This window comes from Alligator mississippiensis, chromosome 4 (genome assembly GCF_030867095.1).
Source record: "Alligator mississippiensis isolate rAllMis1 chromosome 4, rAllMis1, whole genome shotgun sequence".
Taxonomy (NCBI): Eukaryota; Metazoa; Chordata; order Crocodylia; family Alligatoridae; genus Alligator; species Alligator mississippiensis.
The window spans coordinates 129814035-129833782 of record NC_081827.1 but is presented as its reverse complement, the minus strand read 5'-3'; the positions used below and the strand labels follow the sequence as shown (position 1 = coordinate 129833782).

At 44.4% G+C, this 19748-nt stretch overlaps 1 protein-coding gene across 10 annotated transcripts in view; it reads right to left on the bottom strand.

Annotated features, from left to right (window-relative positions):
• Positions 1 to 19748, bottom strand: part of PPFIBP1 (PPFIA binding protein 1) — a 185667-nt gene that overhangs the window by 94261 nt on the left and 71658 nt on the right. For all 10 annotated transcript variants that reach the window (XM_014607328.3, XM_059726613.1, XM_059726615.1 and 7 more), the window contains one exon: positions 3041 to 3139. In XM_014607328.3, coding sequence (XP_014462814.1) covers positions 3041 to 3104 — 64 coding nt within the window. In that variant the 5' untranslated portion in view covers positions 3105 to 3139. The remainder of the gene's footprint in view (positions 1 to 3040; positions 3140 to 19748) is intronic.

The following is a 19748-nucleotide window of genomic DNA, read 5'->3' as shown; positions in this document are numbered from 1 at the left end:
TCTCCCCTGAAGGATATCAAAGGCTGAGAACACTTTGTAAGAAATACGCTCAACCTCTGCAGTACCTTGTATTGTTTTATGGTGATTACATAGCCTAAGTGACCCTGACAGCTTTCAGCGTGAACTGTATTCAACATTTTTCTCTCGGAAAGAAAGTCTACACCAAAGCAAAGCCTTGGAAGCTTTTAAAAGAACCAAGAACAGGGAAAGAAGGGAAATGTAGACTGACTGCCCCTAAAATTGAAAAGAAAAAAAAGGGTCAACTATATCTAAGCAAACAGGATAGTAAGGTATTGACATGGGTATTAATAAGTAAAAGTTTTCACTAATATAAAATATGTTCATTCTAAGTTGAAGGCTATTAAAGCTAAGTAAAAAAAGGGGGAAAATTCAGGTTGTCAGTGAATTAGTTAAACTAACCTGAATCAGCATTCTGCCCCGTTATTGCAACCTACTGATATGTGACCTAAATACTGTAATTCTTACCTACAACAACACATATTAATAACAGAGTATCAACCTGTTTCAATATTGCATACATGTTCAGTATATGCATTTCTTCCTAAGCCTGCTTTTGTTTGGCATTCTGAAAAGTAGAAGTGTTCAACCTGTACATTCTGTTTGAAAGAATTAGAGAGAAAAATCCTTCACAGAATTGTTAAGAGTTGATAGGGATATAATTTACCAATTTCTCTGCAGTATTATTGAAAACATCTGTAAAGACATGCAAGTCAGCCTTTTGTGACCTAAACTTGGTGATAACTATACCCACTACTGCAAAGGCCTGCATGGGCCCTTCATAAGTGTCGCAGAGCACTTAGGTACACTGCTCCTAAGAAGGAAAAAACTGCTAGGGAAGGAGCCCTAGCAGTGAGGGATGAGCCCAGCTGCAGGTTGCCAGGGCAACCAGAGGAGGTCAGGTCAGCTGGCCGGAAGGGGCAGGGCCTGGCTCCCTTATAAAGCCCAGGGGCTGAGGCCAGGTTAGCAGTTCCCTGCCAGCAGCCAAGGAGGAAGGAGCTCTCTCTCAGGAAAGAGAGGAAAAGCCTGAATGCAGGAGCAGCGTCTGACACTGCTGCGGGATGAAGTACCCCCGTTAGGCTTGAACAGGGATATAGCTGGGCAGCGTCCATTTATGTTATAGCCAAGGGGCTTGCATTTTGTTTGCTATTTCTTACTGGTGGTTTGGGTGAGGCTATTAGGGGTTGGAGGAGGCCTCATAGGGGACCCACATTAGCATGGGGACCCTAGTGCCAGTGAGGACACAGCATTAGGGGTGCACTGACCCCAGCCCCAGAAAAGGGGCAGTTGAGAAGCCCCAGAGAGGGGGCATTGGTGAGAAGCCCCAGTGCAGGTATGGTGAGCCCCAGGAGCAGGGGCAGCACTTGAGAAGCCCCAGGGAAGGGGGCAGTGTTGATGAGAAGCCCCAGTGCGGGTTGTGAGAAGCCCCAGAGAAGGGGCACGGAGTGAGACAGGGCCGTGGAGAGCCCAAGCGCCAGAGAGTGTGTAAACCTAGACTGAAAGTCTACTCCAGCTGTGAGGCTTGGGGCGTGGTACAGGGGTGGTTGGAGCCACGCATAGCCCATAAGGCTAGGGTGCCCCTGAAGCACCCATTGTAGAGTGGGACCCACAAGGGGTCCGGGAGTCCACGGGGTCAGATATTGCAACAGACCGTGTCCCAGAGGACGTAAAGCAGCCTTCCATATATTTATACTCCATCAAAGACGTGGCGGGCAAGAAGTGAGGGTGCCCTTTGGGCCAACTTGGCACAGGAAGGGGGCCTTAGGGAGATCACGGCCGTCCCGCAGGACCCCACGCCATGACAATAAGAAACACCTGATCTAAACTATATGCAAAGATCTACTTACTTTTTTTTTTTCTTCTTTATAGTGACAGACTGCATCTATTTTAGATCATTTGAGTCCACTGTACCTGCTGCAAGCATAGGTCTCCTGTGTGCGCTAAACGTCTTTAGGAATACAGCATTTCAGAGAAGAACCGTTGTTCAGACAAAGCAGGCACTTCACCGAACTAGTATTTAATGAAAATTACTGTCCGTGGACTTCGTACACCATACTCTTAAGTCTGAATAGCTGCTTACGTGGCTCTGCTGCAATGGGATCAAACAAAGGACTTCTGCCTGCTTTGTCTCCCTGTCCTATAGTGTTTCATTCTTTTACTACTCACCGAACACAATGAAGGTGGTCTGATAGAGGATCTGTTGTAAACAAGTGGTTTGCAACTAGCTTAATTCATATCATGGTGCCAAATTAAGGAGGTGCCTCTTAGTTTTTTGCGGTGGCTTTGACTTCAAAGGGCACTGCCTGGAGCAGCTAGAATTAATCATTTGAAATAAAAGCCACAGCAAACAGCCGAAACACCCCAGCTATCCCATGCCACTGTTTACTGTGGCTCTGTAGCCTGATACTTCACAAACCCTCATCTTCACAAGGGGGAACCCTGCAAAGTATCCAGGTTCTGCTGTAGTACATTTTTTGCCCAGTTAACATTCAGAAATAAATTATTTATACTTTGGCAAAATAACAACATTAATGTTAAAGATAAACCCAAAGCAAAACTCTGGACCTCAATTTTGAAGAAATCAAAATCCAGCCTCTGATTTGAAGTCTGCTATTCAGGTCCATTCATAATTAATAACGGTAGAGTTGAGTGAAACATGAAATAAATAGACAAGCTTCTCCTCCTGCCCCCTTGGTGCTCACTCTTTAAGCACATTCGGACCCTGATTTGAAAGATTCCTATCTATTCCCATCCTTGGCTTTCAACACATGGTTGGACCTGCTGAACAGTAATACTCCATGTTTGTGGACGGTTTATTGATGACAGGAGAAAAGCCACAAACTGGGCATGATCTGCTTGCAGGGGTTCGTGCAACACTTGTCCAAACTGTTTTCACTTTTAAGTTTCATAACTAGCTAGACAGAAAGTCATCAAGGCTAGTTCTATTAATCTTCTGTTTAAATTAGAACTCCAGACACAAAAGGAAGATGGAAGCAGCTAAACAAATTATCTAAGGCTTTACCTGCAATGATGCCATCCATCTGTTCCAAAGCTGCAGCCAGCATGTCACTTGCATCACTCATCATTTTCTTGCTTCTCAAAAAACAGTCACTGCTAAACCCTAAAAACAATGGAAAGACTGGTGTTACAGGAATGTTAAGATTTCAAACAACTCCACTATTAATCATTCTGCAAGTGAATTTCACTTCCTTCAGCATGCTCTAAACTTAGATGCAATCACAAGGCCAGCTAGACAGTAGAGTTCCTTCCCGGCCCCTAAGCAGACAAGGTTCTTTGGGTAAATCTGATACTGTATCTTTTATTAGACCAACTCAAATAGTTGGAAAAATTCTTCTTTGCAAGCTTTGGGGTACAAATACCCTTCATAAGGCAGAAGAAACATCTGCAGTTTGTCTGTGCTCTTCCTAGCTGGAGTAGTAAAGTAGTAAAGCAGCTAGTAAGTATGCAAGAAAGCTAGTCAGTTAAAATGTGAACTGAGGTAGTCAATAAGTGAGAGACAGGTGGCGAGGTGGAGAGGGGAAGGGGAATGAATGTAGCTGTGGCCCCTGGTATTATTCTCGGGGTACCTATTACCCAGGTGTAGACAGATGCTAGGAAGTTTCCCCAGTGTGCTGGTTCCTACCTTGGAAAGCTCTGTTTACAGCTCCACTGATGTGTGCAGATCACCTGTTTTGCAAATGATATGTCCAGCAGGCAGCACATGTGAAGCTTTGGATGGTTTACATAAGAAAAACAGCACCTCTATTTGCTGGCTAAAATTTGCCCAAAAAATTGAACTGAAAAGAAAGCATCAGTTCTGACAAATGCCTGAATCCACTTTACAGCTGCTCCCAACAGCCTACAGTTTCTGTGTTTGGTAACATTACATCAGTGAAAAACAGCTTCCTGGGGGAAACCAAGCAGCATACCAAGATCCCTCTTACATGTGAAGGGAAGAACCTGATTTCAGAAAATGTCGGCTTCAAGTGTTAGAAAAATTGGGGTACAGACCCAAAAGAAACAATCTGTGTGTTGTTTTAAGCTTTTTCTGAATCTTCTGAACACACTTTGCTCATTGTTGTGACCATGTCCATAGAAACAAGGTGACAAAATGGGGATAGATAAAAGGAATGCCATTGTTCACATAAGAGAGAGGAAGTTTACAATTTAATAGGTTCTTGTATGACAGGAGAGTTTTGTTAGATTTTTACTTATTTATTTATTTTTCATATTCAGTGTGTAGCTAAATTCTCAGCAGGATAGCTGAAAAGCAGGGCTATATTATAGGAGGATTCTCAGACAGATACTGGAAAAGTTAACATGCTAAATTCACTAACCAAGGGATGAACAGTCAGTTTAATTTCAGTAGGTGATTTAAAGAAGAAAGCAGGTTTCAAGTTAAGCATGTGCTTAAGTACTCTGTTGAATCACAGTCACAGAGGTCAGAGAGATACTGTATTTTCCATTTCAGCACAGTGGAGAGGTGAGTAACTGAGATACTCTAGATCAGAAGTCAGCAGCCTACAGTGCAGGAGCTTTGGCAGCAGAGGGGTTTTACCCACACCACACTGTATCATCTCACATCCGGGCTCTTCGCACTTGTCTCCCCACAGCTCGGCAGCAGAGAAAAACAGCAACTGGGAGAAGTGCAGGTAGCCAGGTCCTAGCACTGATCTGATTTGGACGTGAGCTGGGTCATTTTGGCCTGCTAGTCTGTGTGAGAGAACACAGCTACTATAAATACAGATACAATAAAGGTAAACAAAAAGAATCCGAGAAAAAAAAAAAAAAACTTGGTTTCTCAACAAGGTCAAATATTTTCCAGCACTTCACGGCTGACATTCAAACCAAAGATAAAGTTAAAAGTTATTCATATAATCTTTGCTGTGAATACAACACAAAGACCCTGAAAAAGCAAACGGTTCTGAACCACAATTTCCTTAAAGTATCTCCTTTTTGGCATAACCCATCTGCTTGGTAACTTATTCTAGTTTGCCCACTCTGCGGACTGAAACAGTACACTGAAAAAGCCAATGGAGCATCTTGTCTTTTACATTAAGGGTGTTAAAATATGGCCCATGGAGCCCCGTCATCCAGCCTCCAATGTTGGCCCGGGGTTTAAGGTGACCCATACAGGGCTCAGCTTCACAGGCAGGGCCTGGGACATGTACAGCATATGGTGCCCTTTCTGGCAGCACTGGCATCTGCACCACAGACCATACCCTCCCCTCAGCCCCTGAAAATCTGAAAAACACACTGCATACAGCACCTGCTCCAGCTGGTCCAGGACCAGTGCTGGAGTAGGCACCAGGGCCAGCATAGTCCTGGACCAGCTGGTGGCATCTTGTGCAGCATTGATCCCAAAATGCAGCAGCACATGCTGTGGATCTAGCATATGGAGGTGGGGGAGGGAGAGACGAGTTTGGCACCTCGGTTTTACACCAAAGCTTCCATGGTAACAAATCAGCAAGATGTGAATCTGAGCCCTAAGGATCATCTCTGAACAATGGCTCAAGGACTGCTGCACTTATTTTACTACTTTAGGGCATCTTTACACATGCTCCGGGGTGGAGAGAGGGACATTTTAATTGGAGCAGGTCCGAGAGCCACTCTAATTGAAGTGCCCAAAGCATCCCACACTTCAAAATGGCGGCAGGGGAGCTTAACTAAAGCTTGTTTGTTGAGCTTTAGTTAAAGTGCCCCCACCACCACTTTGAAGTACAGGATGCTGAATACACGATATGGAGTCTGCTGAAGAATGCTAATTAGCATGCTCCAGCAGACTTGATTAATTAAGTCTGCTCTGACACATGCTAAGTAGCACGCATTAGAGCAGACGTCTGGCACGTATATATGTGCCCTTTGTTACCAAAGTTTGGTCAGCTGACATATTTTTGAGAAGGAAACAAGTGTATTGATATGGGCATGTTAGAAAGGAAGAGCTATATCAAAGTATTAGAATTTCCTTGAGGTAGCTTCAGGTTTTTAGCAAAATATAAGCAAATCAGATAAAGCAATACAATACTTAACATAATATACTGGTAAACCTTCCTAATATGGGTCAACGGTTCATACATTTGAGATAGAAAAGAAGAAAATCCCTTTTTCCTCATAAATTAATCTAAACCAGTAGTGCCCTTGGGTGTGGCCCTGCAAGCCACATGAGAGGCACAGGGCCAGCTCACACCACCCATGCTCCTGCCCCACTTCAGCCAGCCAAGATAGGGTTCTGGGAGCCCCATGGTGCTCCCCTCCCCCTACCACTGGCTGGGATTGGGCTCGGGGCCCCTGTACTGCCTTCACCTGGGCAGGATCAGGCTCCAGGTGCACTGCGCTGCCCCTGCCCAGACAATGGTCTAGCACTCTTGATCTAAACAATCTTGAATGCTTCAAGTCTTTCATTACAAAATTTCCCAGATCCAATGACAATCTATGGTTATGCTGAAATCTAGTATTAAGGTCCTCATGAATGAACAATATGAATGCTCACATACAGACTTCCCCCTGGATGCCTCTAAGGCAGAAAGAGTAAGTGAAAGACTAAGAGCAACAACTGTTCTGGCAAAGTGCTGATTACATACTGCTGTCTATACTACAGACTATACTGCAAAGCACCTGCTACCTTTCACTGCCATTTACCACATTTTCTTGCAACCAGCATACCCAGGAATAATTCACACATTGCTTTTGAAAGGCAGAATGAAGAAAAAAGGATTTTTCTAGAGTTATGACTATACAGAGAAGGGACAGAGCCCTTCAGCTGACTCACCTTCCCTTTCCTGTGCAACTAAAAGCTGAAACCCTAATGGCTGCTGAAGACTCATCTCTATGGGCGGACCTATGATTTTGAAAAGAGCTAAAGGGAGTCTTCCGGGCTGAGAAATACGAGGAATGAGACCAGTAGCCTGTAGCAGACAGAAAACGTGCCTTAAGAAAGGTTAGCTTGATTAGTACAACTTCAGTAACGTTAAAAGAAAGGCCAGACAATCATTAGAACAAGGAGCCATTAGGTCAATCGACTGCCACAGCTGCTGCACTGTGGAGCGGAAATCAAAGCAGGGTGCTTCCATCCCTGGCAGAAAATCAGCTTCCCTGCTTAATACATGCACCCAAACTTAGAGGGGAGGCTAATTTGGGGGGAAGGTGCATACTATACACAAGGAAAAACAGTATTTTAATGGAAACTGAAAGGTGTCCTGCACAGCTGCATCATTGGGCCCAAATTACAGTGTGGTCAGGCCACTACCACAGAGAGAGAGAGAGAAAAAAAAATTAAGACAGCCAAAATGCCAGTTACCACTCTGATAAGTAGTAGAATCACCTTGCTCTTACACTCTGCTTTCTCCCCACCATCTATACAGCTCTGCTAGTAGCAACGAATGTGAGAACTGCAACAGACAAGGCCTGGGTAGACAGCAGTATGTTAACCACCTATCTAGCTTGATTAAATGTGGTAGGATGGTTTGGTGATGTGAATCCGGCAGCTGGTCTGTACTAAAGCTCCCACCTTTACTACCATGAAACAAATTCTCCACCACTGGTACCAGAAATGGGATTTTTTTTTTAAGACAAAAATTCTAGTGAAGCAAGAGAAAGCAATGTAACTGACCCTCATAGCCCAAGTAAAAACCAAAAAAATCTGTTCACCGTGTCTCCAACATCTGCTATGAAACTAAAGCAGGCCTGGGGTGAGAAAACTTTTGAGAAATTAGACAGTTGGAGACTGTAGGTAACATCACTGTAAAACACAGTATAAATACTGGTAAGACAGGAAAATGGCGTGTTCCCATGTTCATTGTGACATTTAAAAAAAGCAAAACAAAAGACAAAAACATGATACACAAGTTCTCACAAAATTTTTATTCTATTTTATGTTTCTCGTACAGGGAGGTCAATTTCTGGGACAGGAGTAGCAACTGATCAAAAGATTATTACCCTGTGAGTGTGTCTAAACCGGCTTAAATTTATTGTGCAGTAAATTACTGCACCGTAAGCAGGAACAGGCCAGCATCTACACATGCAGCCATTAAAGTGAATTAATGCTGTGTGTGGACTGACTCAGGACTAAAGTAAGTCCAAAGTCAGTCCACACGCACAGTGTTACTGCACAGTAAGGCGCTTTACTACACAGTAACTAATCAGATGTAAACCTAATACCTGCATGATGCAGGTATTAGGTTTCAGGCTTAATTCAGGCCTAAGTCAGACTAAGTCACCATATTTACTGTGCGGTACAGGCATGCACATGTGCTGTACTGCACAGTAATTTCAGTTACTGTGCAGTAAATGCATGTGTGTGCCTGCATCCTGTAAGTTTAACTCAAAAACCAAACGCAACCAATATTTCTATTTCAGAAGGAGGAAGATATGCTACAATAAATAAAGACTGAATTTTTCACCAGTTTGGTCACAAACTCAGCAAATGAGTTAGAAACCCCACAAATACAAAGTGACAAGAGTGCATGCAGTTTTGTTTCATTTTAAAATCAGGAAAACATCATATCCTCAAGTAGATGAGTGTTGCTACGTGAAGCTTTACTTCACATACATAAATGTCAGTGCAGATATACAGGCATATATTTTTGCTATCTCTTAGGAGCCAAAGCAAACATGGAACACACACTTAACACACACATTTTAAAACAAATTTCAATTATGCAAAAAAATTAGCTATAATATACAAGGCCTAATCTACTGGACACACATCCTCTAGGATGTTTGTAAAGGGATTTGTGCACAAAGTAAATAGCCAGGTTTATTCTTAAACCATACCAAACTGGATGATTGCGATTCGTTCCCAGAATTACACCACAATGCTGCAAATGTTTAAATGCATGGAATACAGATTTGATAAAGGAAAGATAACGCTTTGAGTAAAGAAATGATCCCCTCTGAAAGAAGACCTTATTGTTCATTGTGCATCTTCTTTGGCCAATCGTAGTAGTATTTATTTTTCAATTCATCATTAACTTCTTTAAGAACATATCTGTGCTTATAGGGTGTAGTATAGGGTGGGGGCAGGTTAGAATGATATGTATATAAGCATTTCACAACTGACTTTAAATTACTTTGATAGACATTAGTATTAGATGCAAATCCAGGTAGTTGTCAGGCCTGAAAAAACAGTCAGTTGGTGTCCAAATGGCTCTCTCTGGAGCTCCAAGGAGGAGTGCTTTAAAGTAAAATAAAATAAATACTGGCAAGGCAGTAACTTAATAGAAATGAATTACAAACATCTTTTTCAAGGCAAGGGCTTAGGTTCCAAATTTATCTCAAGACATGTTTTGAGCTGTATGTTCAAATCTAAGCTGCATGTTAGAACCTGTGCCTTAGGCAAACAAACAAATAGGTGATGAAAATGATGATGGAAGACATTTGCCTACAACATAATATGAACTGTAGCCAGAATCAAACTGCAATTTGTAACACCTAAAGTGAGCAGGGGAATCTGACACTCCCCGAGTCCAGCAATTAAAGAACATTTTCACTCTGTAACAAGGTAGAGAGAAGAAACAGAAACAGAAGCCTACTCAGTTAAATGCAAGCAAGCTTGTCAAAAGGAAACAAGAAAAGGAAGATTACACATGTTGGTTAGGAGGCTTAAGAGTGTGGGAACAGGTAGATTGAATCTGATTGGTAGTCTGTATGAAAGAGAGTTTTGCTGCTTGGCAAAGGTGATGCAGATTATGTCATCCCAGAGACAAAAACATCTCAAATGCCAGGAACAAGCCTGGCCTCACAGTGAAAGGAAGTACACAATTAAAGACCATTGTAGAGCAATGAAAGAAAGATGGACATTTAATACCTTCAACAATTTGGATGAGTGTGTGGAGAGCACCCTGTTCAAGTTCGCAGATGGTACCAAGTTATGGGGCAAAGTTCACACACCAGAGGGCAGGGAGCAGATACGGGCTGATCTGGACAGTTGGATCAACGGGCAGAATGAAACAGGGTGCAATTCAACCAAGACATATGCAAGGTACTCCACCTAGGGAGGAGGAATCCCCAGCATACCTACTGCTTGGGGTACGACCTCCTCAGCAGCTCAGCGGCTGAAAGGAATCTCGGAGTCATAGTTAACTCCAAGATGAACATGAGCCAGCGGTGTAACAAAGCTATCAACAAAGCCAATCACACCTTAACATGCATTAGCAAATGCATGACCAACAGATCGAGGGAGGTGAGGCTTCTATGCGGCACCGGTGAGGCCACAGTTGAAGTATTGTGTCCAGTTCTGGACGCTGCACTCGAAGAGGGATGCGGAGAATCTGGAGAGGGTCCAGAGGAGGGACACTTGTATGATTAGTGGCCTCCATGCAAAACCCTACGAGGGGAGGTTGAGGGATCTGGATCTCTTCAGCCTTCACAAGAGACATCTGAGGGGAGACCTTGTAGCAGGCTATGTTTATCAAGGGAAGACAACAGAGAGCTGGAGATGCATGATTTACCAGGGCACCCCTAGGAGTAACTAGGAACAATGATTACAGATTAGTGGAGAATAGATTCAGGTTAGACATTAGGAAGAAATTTTTCATAGTAAGAGTGGCCAGAATCTGGAACAGGCTGCCAAGAGTGGTGGTACTATCACCTAACTGGAGGTCTTCAAGAGGAGGCTAGATAGGCACCTGGCTGGGTCGTCTGACCTCGGTCCTTTTCCTACCTGGGGTGGGGGGGTCTGTCACGATGATCCTTTGGGGTCCCTTCCAACTCTACAATCTATGAATTTAGGAAAAGGTCAGAACAGCTCGCATCAGCAGTGTTGCGAGTGTCAGGGTCTTTCAAACATTGACTTGCAACAGTTACAGATCACTGGAATGTAGTGACCTATTAAACTTAGTGTTAGGACAGTGGTGTCAAACTCATCTGGCCCTGTGGACTGGGTGAGCGGCACTGGCTCAAACCAAGGGCCCTTTCAGGACGCCACCCCTGGCATGCTGGATCCAGTGCTCACAACAGCAGCTCCACAACCCGCGCTTCACATGGCACCCATTCCAGCCAACGCAGATCGCACGCCACATGCGGTGTCCACTTACAGCTGATCCAGAAAGCAGGCTGCAGGTGGTGCCCACCCCAGCAAGTCCATGATGAATGCTGCACGCAATGCAGTGTGCATCCCAGACCCCACATGCAGGATCAGTGTGGCACACACCACATGGGTCACCTAGGAGACCCATGGAGCCAGATAAAGGGGCTCTGCAGACCCGATTTTTGACACCTCTGTGTTAGGAGATAAACTCAGACCAATACATGAACCCCAATTCCTCCTGACAATGGCAGTGGCTTAATAAATTCTGATTTTAGGGGGTTTTTCATGGTATGTGTGGGCACATCTATATAGGATGTGTAGTAAACAGGATGTTTACTGCAGAGTTGACAAATTAGCTCTGCAGTAAAACATCACCATCTATACATGTGGTGCTATTAAGACAGAGTAAACTAATTAACTCCATCGTAGGATAGTACTGCAAGAAACAAGTATTATTCTATGGTGGATTTATTTACTCCACAGCACTCCACGTGTAGATGCTAACAGGGGTGGCTGGGGCACGAGGGTGCTTCAGTGTGGGGGCTGCCTGTTGACTAGCCCCACTTTGAAGCACCCTCATGCCCCAGCCAGCCCCTCCACAGTATATTGAGTCAGGTCAGAGTAGCCCTGGGATGGCAGGATGACCCCCAGGGCCCTCTGCCAGCTGGGGATGCACACCCAGACTCAATGTGCTGCAGTCCTAGACACAAGTATAAATGATGCACCCAGGAGCAATAAACTCCAGTGTGAACTGCAACTTTAATTTCACATGTAGATGCAATGATACCTAGATCTATCAGGAACAGTTTTTTACCCTACTGAATGCCACTTCAATGTGCCCTAGTCCAGTATTATGTCTCTGACAGTGACTAATACCATGCGATTCAGAACAGGATGCAAGAACTCTATAGTGGACAGAGTCCACTCTACTGTCTCCTCCTGATCACCAATAGCTAGAGGTCCGTAGCCAGAGGTTAATTATCCCTTCCAAAAGTTATCATTAAATAATAACTCTGTATTTTCTTAATATCCATAAGTGCCCATTCACTTTTTTTTAAGTTATTACTGGATTCCTGTGGCAATCTAACTACTAGCTGATGATTTTTTCTTATCAATTTTTAATGTGTCATGTTTTAATTAACTGAACATGCAACAGGAAAGGAGGTGGATGTTATGAGACAAGGAAAATCTCCTGATTTACCATTTCTATGTCATTCACTACTTTATATAAAAACTTACCCACATCCCCCACCTTATTCATCTTCTGTCCAAGACTAATTACCCCAATCTTTTCAGCCTCTCTTCATATATAGGGGTCTACTGAAGTCAAGACAGCTGCTGGCCAATTTCACAAGCAGATCGTGGGGTTGGAAGCCATTTTTGCAGGCAGAGCTTGGTAAGCCCTCCTCTAACTCGAGCAATTAGCCAGCTGGCTAGCAGGCTGCCTGCCTAAGGGGGCTGCAGCTGGCTCAGCCAATTAGTAAATGAGAAGTTGACTAGCTGACCCAGAAATAAAAGCAAACAGGAAAAAGAAGAAGTGAGAGAGAGGACCTGGAGGGGGAACTGCCCACAAGGAGGAAAAGAAAGTATAGGGTGAGAACTAACCCAGGCTGCTGGGTGTTCATGGTAGACTGCTGGCACTTTATGCTGTGCTCTGTGGTGTGGTTCACCCCAGCGGCTTAAACTTGGTTTGGACCGTTTGTTTTCTGTTGTGCAGAAGAACCCAGGACATTACTGTCTGTGTTGTGAAGCCCAGAGAGAGACTGCAGCATGGACCAGGTAATCTGGACCTGGGGGTTAATTCAAAGGTTCAAGGACTGATTTGAGCCCGTTTTGAATCAGATGGCTTGCTACACCTCCCATGCCTCTGACCCAGGGGCCCCAATGGACCTGCCCCTCATTACTGGTTGGCCACAAGGGCTATCTGTCATACACCCCTGCCCCTCACTCCTGACTGGCTATGAGGGCTGTTTGTCATGTGGCCCACTCCTCGCCACTAATTGGCTGAGAGAGAAGTCCATCATGCAGCCCCACCCCCACGGCACCAGTTGATGAGGGGCCAGGCCATATGACACAGAGCCCTCACAGCCAATCAGTGACGAGGGGTGGAGGCAGCAGCCATCTTCCTGTGCAGGCAGCTCCCTTCCCCCTCAGCGGGCTGTACAGCCAGGTTGCAGCAGCCACAAGTACTACTTGCTCCACAGAGGGAGCCAGCATTTTATTTTTGAAAATTTTTATAGGTTTGTTTGTTTGGTTTTTTTTGGGGGGGTTCCAGGGAGCCCTCCAAAAGTGCAGACCCCATGCTTTTTCATGGAGCCTGAGCTATCTTGCAGGGCCTGCCCAAAAATCATGGTTTCCATGAAAAGTCACAAAATCATGATTTCAGTAGGTCCCTATTCATATGTAACACATTTTAGGTCCTTGAACCATCTTGTTACCCTTTTCTGAAAACCCCCAAGTTTTGCAATGCAATATCATTTTAAAAAGTAGGAGACTTGAATCAACTTGTATGAGTTGTCAGTGACTGATTTCCCATTTTTGTCCTATGTCCAGTCACGTTGGTCACATGACAATGTATTTGCACCACAACTGGATCACAATAATTTCAAGCACACAACATCTCCCTCTGCTAACGGTCTCAGTTTTATACCAATGTACATACTAGTGAGACATTTCTGACTTTTGTGAATAAAAATAACCCTTTTCAAATTGATTCTAAATACCAACATGAGAATATTATTATGCAATTACTTAAGATGTGGCTGCTTTGTGCAAATATTCTTATGAATAAAAATTTACCCAAACATTCACAAATAATCAAAGAAGGAAAAATGAGGCATGAATAACAAAGCTGAAATAAACATTGGCATTTATTCTCAAGACACGTCCTACTTTTTCCTGTATTTCCCAGGATCACTTACTGACATCCAAACAATTCTTGCACAAATTTTCAAGAACACAAGAAAACCAGCCTAAAATTCTACAGAGTCTTTATTCATTCCATGAGTTTCACCACAAAATTTTGGCTATGGTAGCTAAAACAGAATTTGTAATATGGGAACAAATACTTTCACTGATGAAAATGGAAGGATCTTCACTGAACTGTGTCCCTTTATGTGAGAAGAGTCTGGCTGAAAAGATGCATGGTGTTTTGAGATTCTCAGAGTAAAAAATGCTATATTCAAAGACAACATTTTAGTACTCAGAGTATGGTAATATTTATAAAATACTATCAAATTATATATGTATATAAAACCAGGAAATATTTGCTCAATTTTCTACTCCTGGTCTCTAAAATATGCAACAATTTTCCAGCCAGACAGCACATTCTCTGGCTTCCTTACATATTTCCCTGTACTCTGCATAACAATTAGTTTCATGTATTAAAAATAGGGCTGGGACTAAGATTTACCACTTGGATCCACAAAGAGATTAGCACAGCATAAATACCTTGACAAACAGACTATATAAATAAAAACTAGGATCTCAAAACATCCCAAACTCTGAAATCCAAGGTTTATGGTTTCGGGCCGACACTAATAATCACACACATACTCTTTATCTATATTGCTCTGCAGTTCTGAAAATTTTTTGTTGCTTCTCCGTCCTCCCCTATTTTTTATTAAAGTGTTCCAAAAAAATACTGCATAGACCAGGGGTGTCCAGCCTTTTTGAATGTGGGGCCAAATCATGAGCTTTTCATCACCCAGTGGGCCGGCGAGCCATATTCAAAGACCTCACAGGAAGCGGTATCACATCAGGAAGTGATGTCGCGTGACCTTTGACACCAATGAAGTTGGAGGAACTGACAATGAAATGGGTCTGGAAATGTGGTTTAAAATCCAAAATAAAAACAATACAAAAAGGAAGAATGAAATAATACCAAACACTTGACTAAAATAAAACACTTTTGCTTCTACTCACTTCTCAATGAATGAAAGAAGCATAATGCAAGTCAACAGATGAAATGTGGAAAAGATATCAGCCAGAGTGGAAACTAATCAAAGCAACAAAATATGGGCATTTTTGAGAATAATCTTCAAGAAGATTTACTTTTATTGAATTAATAACTTGTTAAAGATGTGTTACTAACAAGTAGTAACAAGCTGAACCCCCAATCCTGCACAAAGAGAAACAGAAACAAACACAATCCAAACACTGGACAGTATTTTTACAAAGATTTTTACCTGCTCCAAATTTACGTTGGAGCCCAGATCGTTCATGCTATACTCTTGAGCATATTGTTCAATCTTAAAGGAGCATACAGCACAGCTGCAGGGGGCTCAGCCACAGCTTTCCCTCCGTGGTGCAGCCCAGCCAGCCCATCCCATTCCCTATCAAGCGTGGCTTCCCCATGTGCTGCTGCACTTTCCCCCTACCTGTGCCAGCTGGTCCCAAAAGGCAGGAGGCTTCACTGCCACTGCTGCTGGCCAGTGCCGACCCAGCTGGGCATCCCCAGCAGCACGTGGAAAGCCAGCTTCAGCCACATGCTGCCCTGGATGGGATGGGCCTAGCCGGGTCAGCACCGGGCAGGAAAAGCAGCATGCAGCTGAAGCCAGCTTCCCAAATACAGCAGAAGCAGCGGCGGAGCCATGTGCCGCTCAGGACTGACCGGTGCAGGCAGGGGGAAATGCAGCTGAGCCCCTGCCACTCTGGCCAGGCTCGTCCCGTCCTGAGAGGCACACGGCTCCGCCGCCGCTTCTGCTGGCTGGTGTAGACCCAGCTGGGTTCCTCCCATCCCCAGCAGCATATGGGAAGCCAGCTTCAGCTGCATGCCACTTTTCCTGGCCAGTGCTGACTGAGAGCCCCAGTCGAGGGAGAAGCCAACCTGCCGCAGCGGTGGGGCGGGAGCAGCGGGCCCGGCCCAGTGTGGCAGCAACTGGGGGAGGGGAGTAGCAGGCCTCCTCCCCGACTCGGGTCCAGTCCCACTTCTCCCCCCCACCCACATCGGCCCCGAGCCTGCTCCTCCCCTGCCCCCGCTACTGCAGCTGGGGGGGTGGGGAGAAGGCCCAGACCCCAAGCAGCAGGAGGGAAAGGGGGAATGGGCCCAGATAAGGAAGGCATGGGGCTTCATCCCCACCCACTCCCCACCCCCATCATTCCTGATGGGCAATTGGCTAGTGGACTAAATACAGACATTGGATTTATGGCACATTATAACCTGCCTGACATCCGACTCCCCAGGTACCTCTCCACTATTTAACTGATCCATTCATCTCCCTTCTCCCCCCACACACCCAGCCTGTCTCTCACCCACCGACTCCTCAATTTACACCTTCACTGACTGCCTGTCTTGCATGCATACCAGCTTCTGGCTTCCTTACTATTTAGTCCATTCAGGAGGAGCACACACTAACTGCAGAGACTTCCTCAATCTGACGAAGGGATTTTAAAACCGAAAGCTTGCTAAATAATTTTTTCCAACTATTTAAGTTGGTTTAATAAAAGATATCAGATTCAGACAAAGAACCTTGTCTGCCTGGTCTTAGATTCACATACAAAGGGGGTGGGGGGAGTGGGCAGCTGCTGTATCTCCGATTCTGGCCCTGAGCCCAGGTCAAGGCCAGAGCCAACCCACAGCAGCTACCTGCCCCCTTCTCACCTTTGACTCTGCAGCTTCTGCCCTCCCCCTTTGTTCCCTTTCCCTCCCCTTTGCTGTCAGGCACAGCTCTGCTACAGCTCAGGCTGAATGCCTTCATGGGCACAGAGCACAAGGAAACTCCATCCCCTGCCAAGCCAATCAGCAGTGCTGACACTACTGCACAGCCAGCAGGGGCTGCACTTCCACCTGACCCCCCACCAGTCACTGCTTTCCCTGCTGTAGTGGGCAAGAGGAGGAATTCAAGACAACCCTTTGATACTTAGATTGTATACTTGTATAAATTGGTTGTAATTTTCCATTTTCCATATATAAAATCTAATTATTCAAGGGGCAACTTAAATTCAGGGTCATCTTAGATTTAAGTAAATATGGTATTGTAATGGTCTGTGGAGCCCCATTATGCTATGAACAATGCAAAACACAGAACAAGATGGTCCTTTTCCTGCTCATTTTATAATTATGGAGGGTGGCAGGGAAGCAAGGGATATAAATAATGTTGGGGGCATCTTTTTTATACCACTGTTTTGACTTTTGATTCAAACAAAATGCAAACACCGAGCTCCTTTAGCTCCATGACCCTGGTCCACTAAAAAAATCAATGGTAAAACACCAACTGCTTTCAGTTGGGAGCGAGATATCAGTCCTATGGAATTCAACAGCAATTCAGAGAACTGAGTGCCATCCATAATGTCCCTCTGGCAAAATGTTAACTGTAAAAAACACACTGCACTACCGAAAAACCATCCTCAATATGTTCTGACTAGTGGGTAGCAAACACACTCTTGTCATAATTGTACAATTGTAAAGAACCCCATTTTGGTTTTAAATATTGTCCAAGCTATAAGTTGCTTTGATAGAGGACCAAAAGTGCTGTAATGCCTAGACATTACAGGGCTGAGTCAATGGTGCCATAGAAGTCTAAGCTACAAGACTATCTTGGTTTCTCATTCTGAGGGCTATTTTAGAACTGTTTTTCACATGTATTCACATATATCATTATGGGTCTGTCAAAATTGAAGCCACAACTGTACTAAACACTATGTTTAACCAAGTTTTCTACCGTTTTCCTTGATGTAATTCACATTTGGTAAGGACAGACGAGACTGCCTGCACTGCCTAGCTTTAGGCAGGCATGCTGTTGGAAAATATCAAACCTGTTCTCTTACTTACAGCTCCGTTAAGCTTCCTTCATGAAAACACACTGGTAGATCATTCAGGCATGTTTAGCAGACTGAGAAAAATCAGTCTGCCCAGAAACACAAGACAAGTAGAAATGTTGTCAGTGTTTATTCATTTGCCAACAGATCTACTGAAAGTGTGTAGCCAAAAGTCTCTTTATATCAGTTCTGTACTGGACAGCTAATATTAAATCTTCATTCTTGATACAGTAGACTTGGCATCTGGGACAGCCAAGGGAATAAAACCAGCTGTAGGATTTGTGAAGGTCAGTGAAGAACTCAAATGAAAAAAGGTGGATGCATGATTATTAATCATGCTTATAGTATACACTTGCTTAGTACAGTAATATGGGACCATGAGAGTCAGGTCCCATTGTACCCTGTCTAAGTAGACCAGAGGACAGTCCCCACACCAAAAAGCATACAGCAGTGGGGCTCAACCTTTTTGGCTGGTGGGAAGGATGAGCAGTGCCTGATCTGGTGGGGCCCCATCCAACCATGCAGAGTGGGGAGGGAGACAGCCCAGCAGCACAGTAGAAGGGGGTTTAGTCCAGCTCCAACCTGGCTCTGCAGGGAGAAGAGGCTGTGACCCAGTTCAGACCCAGCCTCATGAGGGGAGGTGGTGTGGCCCATCCTCAGTCCAACCCTGTGGATGAAGGGGGCATGGCCTGGCCCCAACTTGGCCATGCAGAGGTATGGGGGCATGGGCTGGCCCTGACCAGGTGGATGAAAGGGGCATGGCCTGGCTCTTATCTGGTTGTGTGGGAGGAGGGTGGTGGCCCAGCTCCGACCCACCCTGCAGGGCTTGAAATTTTGGCAGCAGGGAGGGGTAGTAATACTGCCACTGCTTCCCCACCATCAAATTTCTCAAACCATGGGGAGCCCCACAGGCTGGATTCCAACATTCCATGGGCTGGATTCAACCCACAGACCAGAGGTTGAGCCCCCTAGCTTACAGCAGAAGACCAGACAGAAAGAATGTCAGGAAAAGTAGCATAGCACAGAAGCAAAGTGAACAGTATGATGGTGGTACATCAGCTAGTTCCTGGAGGTTTTATTTCGTGTGTGATTAGCTGGGAGGTGAAAAGCAAAATAAACACAAGAGAATGAGATGGGTCCCTAAAGGAAAAAGAAGAAGGAATAAGTAATATGTAAGGTGAGGTGATAATGATATAAAGAAAAAGAAAGGACAGAGTAGGAGCCAACAGCTAGTGAGCACAGGGGAAATAACACCCAGTCAAAAGTAAGTCTCTAGTGACATACGCAGCATCAGGAGGTCCCTGCCTGAGCAGTTCCTAGAGCTGTTCTGCCTGCTTTACCCTGTTCAGCTCCTCCAGTCCTTCCTTTCCCAGCAGCAACATGGTGGGTAAAGGAGAATGTCACACGGGTCCCAGAATCCTCCCTACAAGATTCTTGGCTACTGTGAGAAAAAGTAAAGCACCACAAGCCCTTCCTGCCTGTCTACAATGTTTGAGGGAAAAGGGTATTTGAATCCAGTTCATCACAACTTGGAATAATTAAAGCCAGTGATAAATCTGGGCTACAGCCCTGGAGGTGGAAAATAAGCCCTGAAGGAAGAAAATAAACAGTAATGTAAAAGTTAAGGAAAACAGTTCAATTATATTCTGGTACTGAGGGGGAAAACTGGCCCTGAAAAGGGTAGTCAAATAAGAAGACAGGCCAGATATGGGTGGATCTAGAATTTTGAAAAATGGGGTCCAGATGGTGTGGCACATCATCGCATATAACACAACACAGTTTTCTCCAGCTAAAGAGGAAGTATAAGTTTGTCTAATATAGTGAGGAGCTAGCAATCTCTTATTCAGTTTAAGATCAAAGCAAGAACAAATATAACTCTTAGAAAGTGCACTAATTTTGTAGACTATATATAAAGTTTAAAAAATCATAAATTAGTCAAAAATAG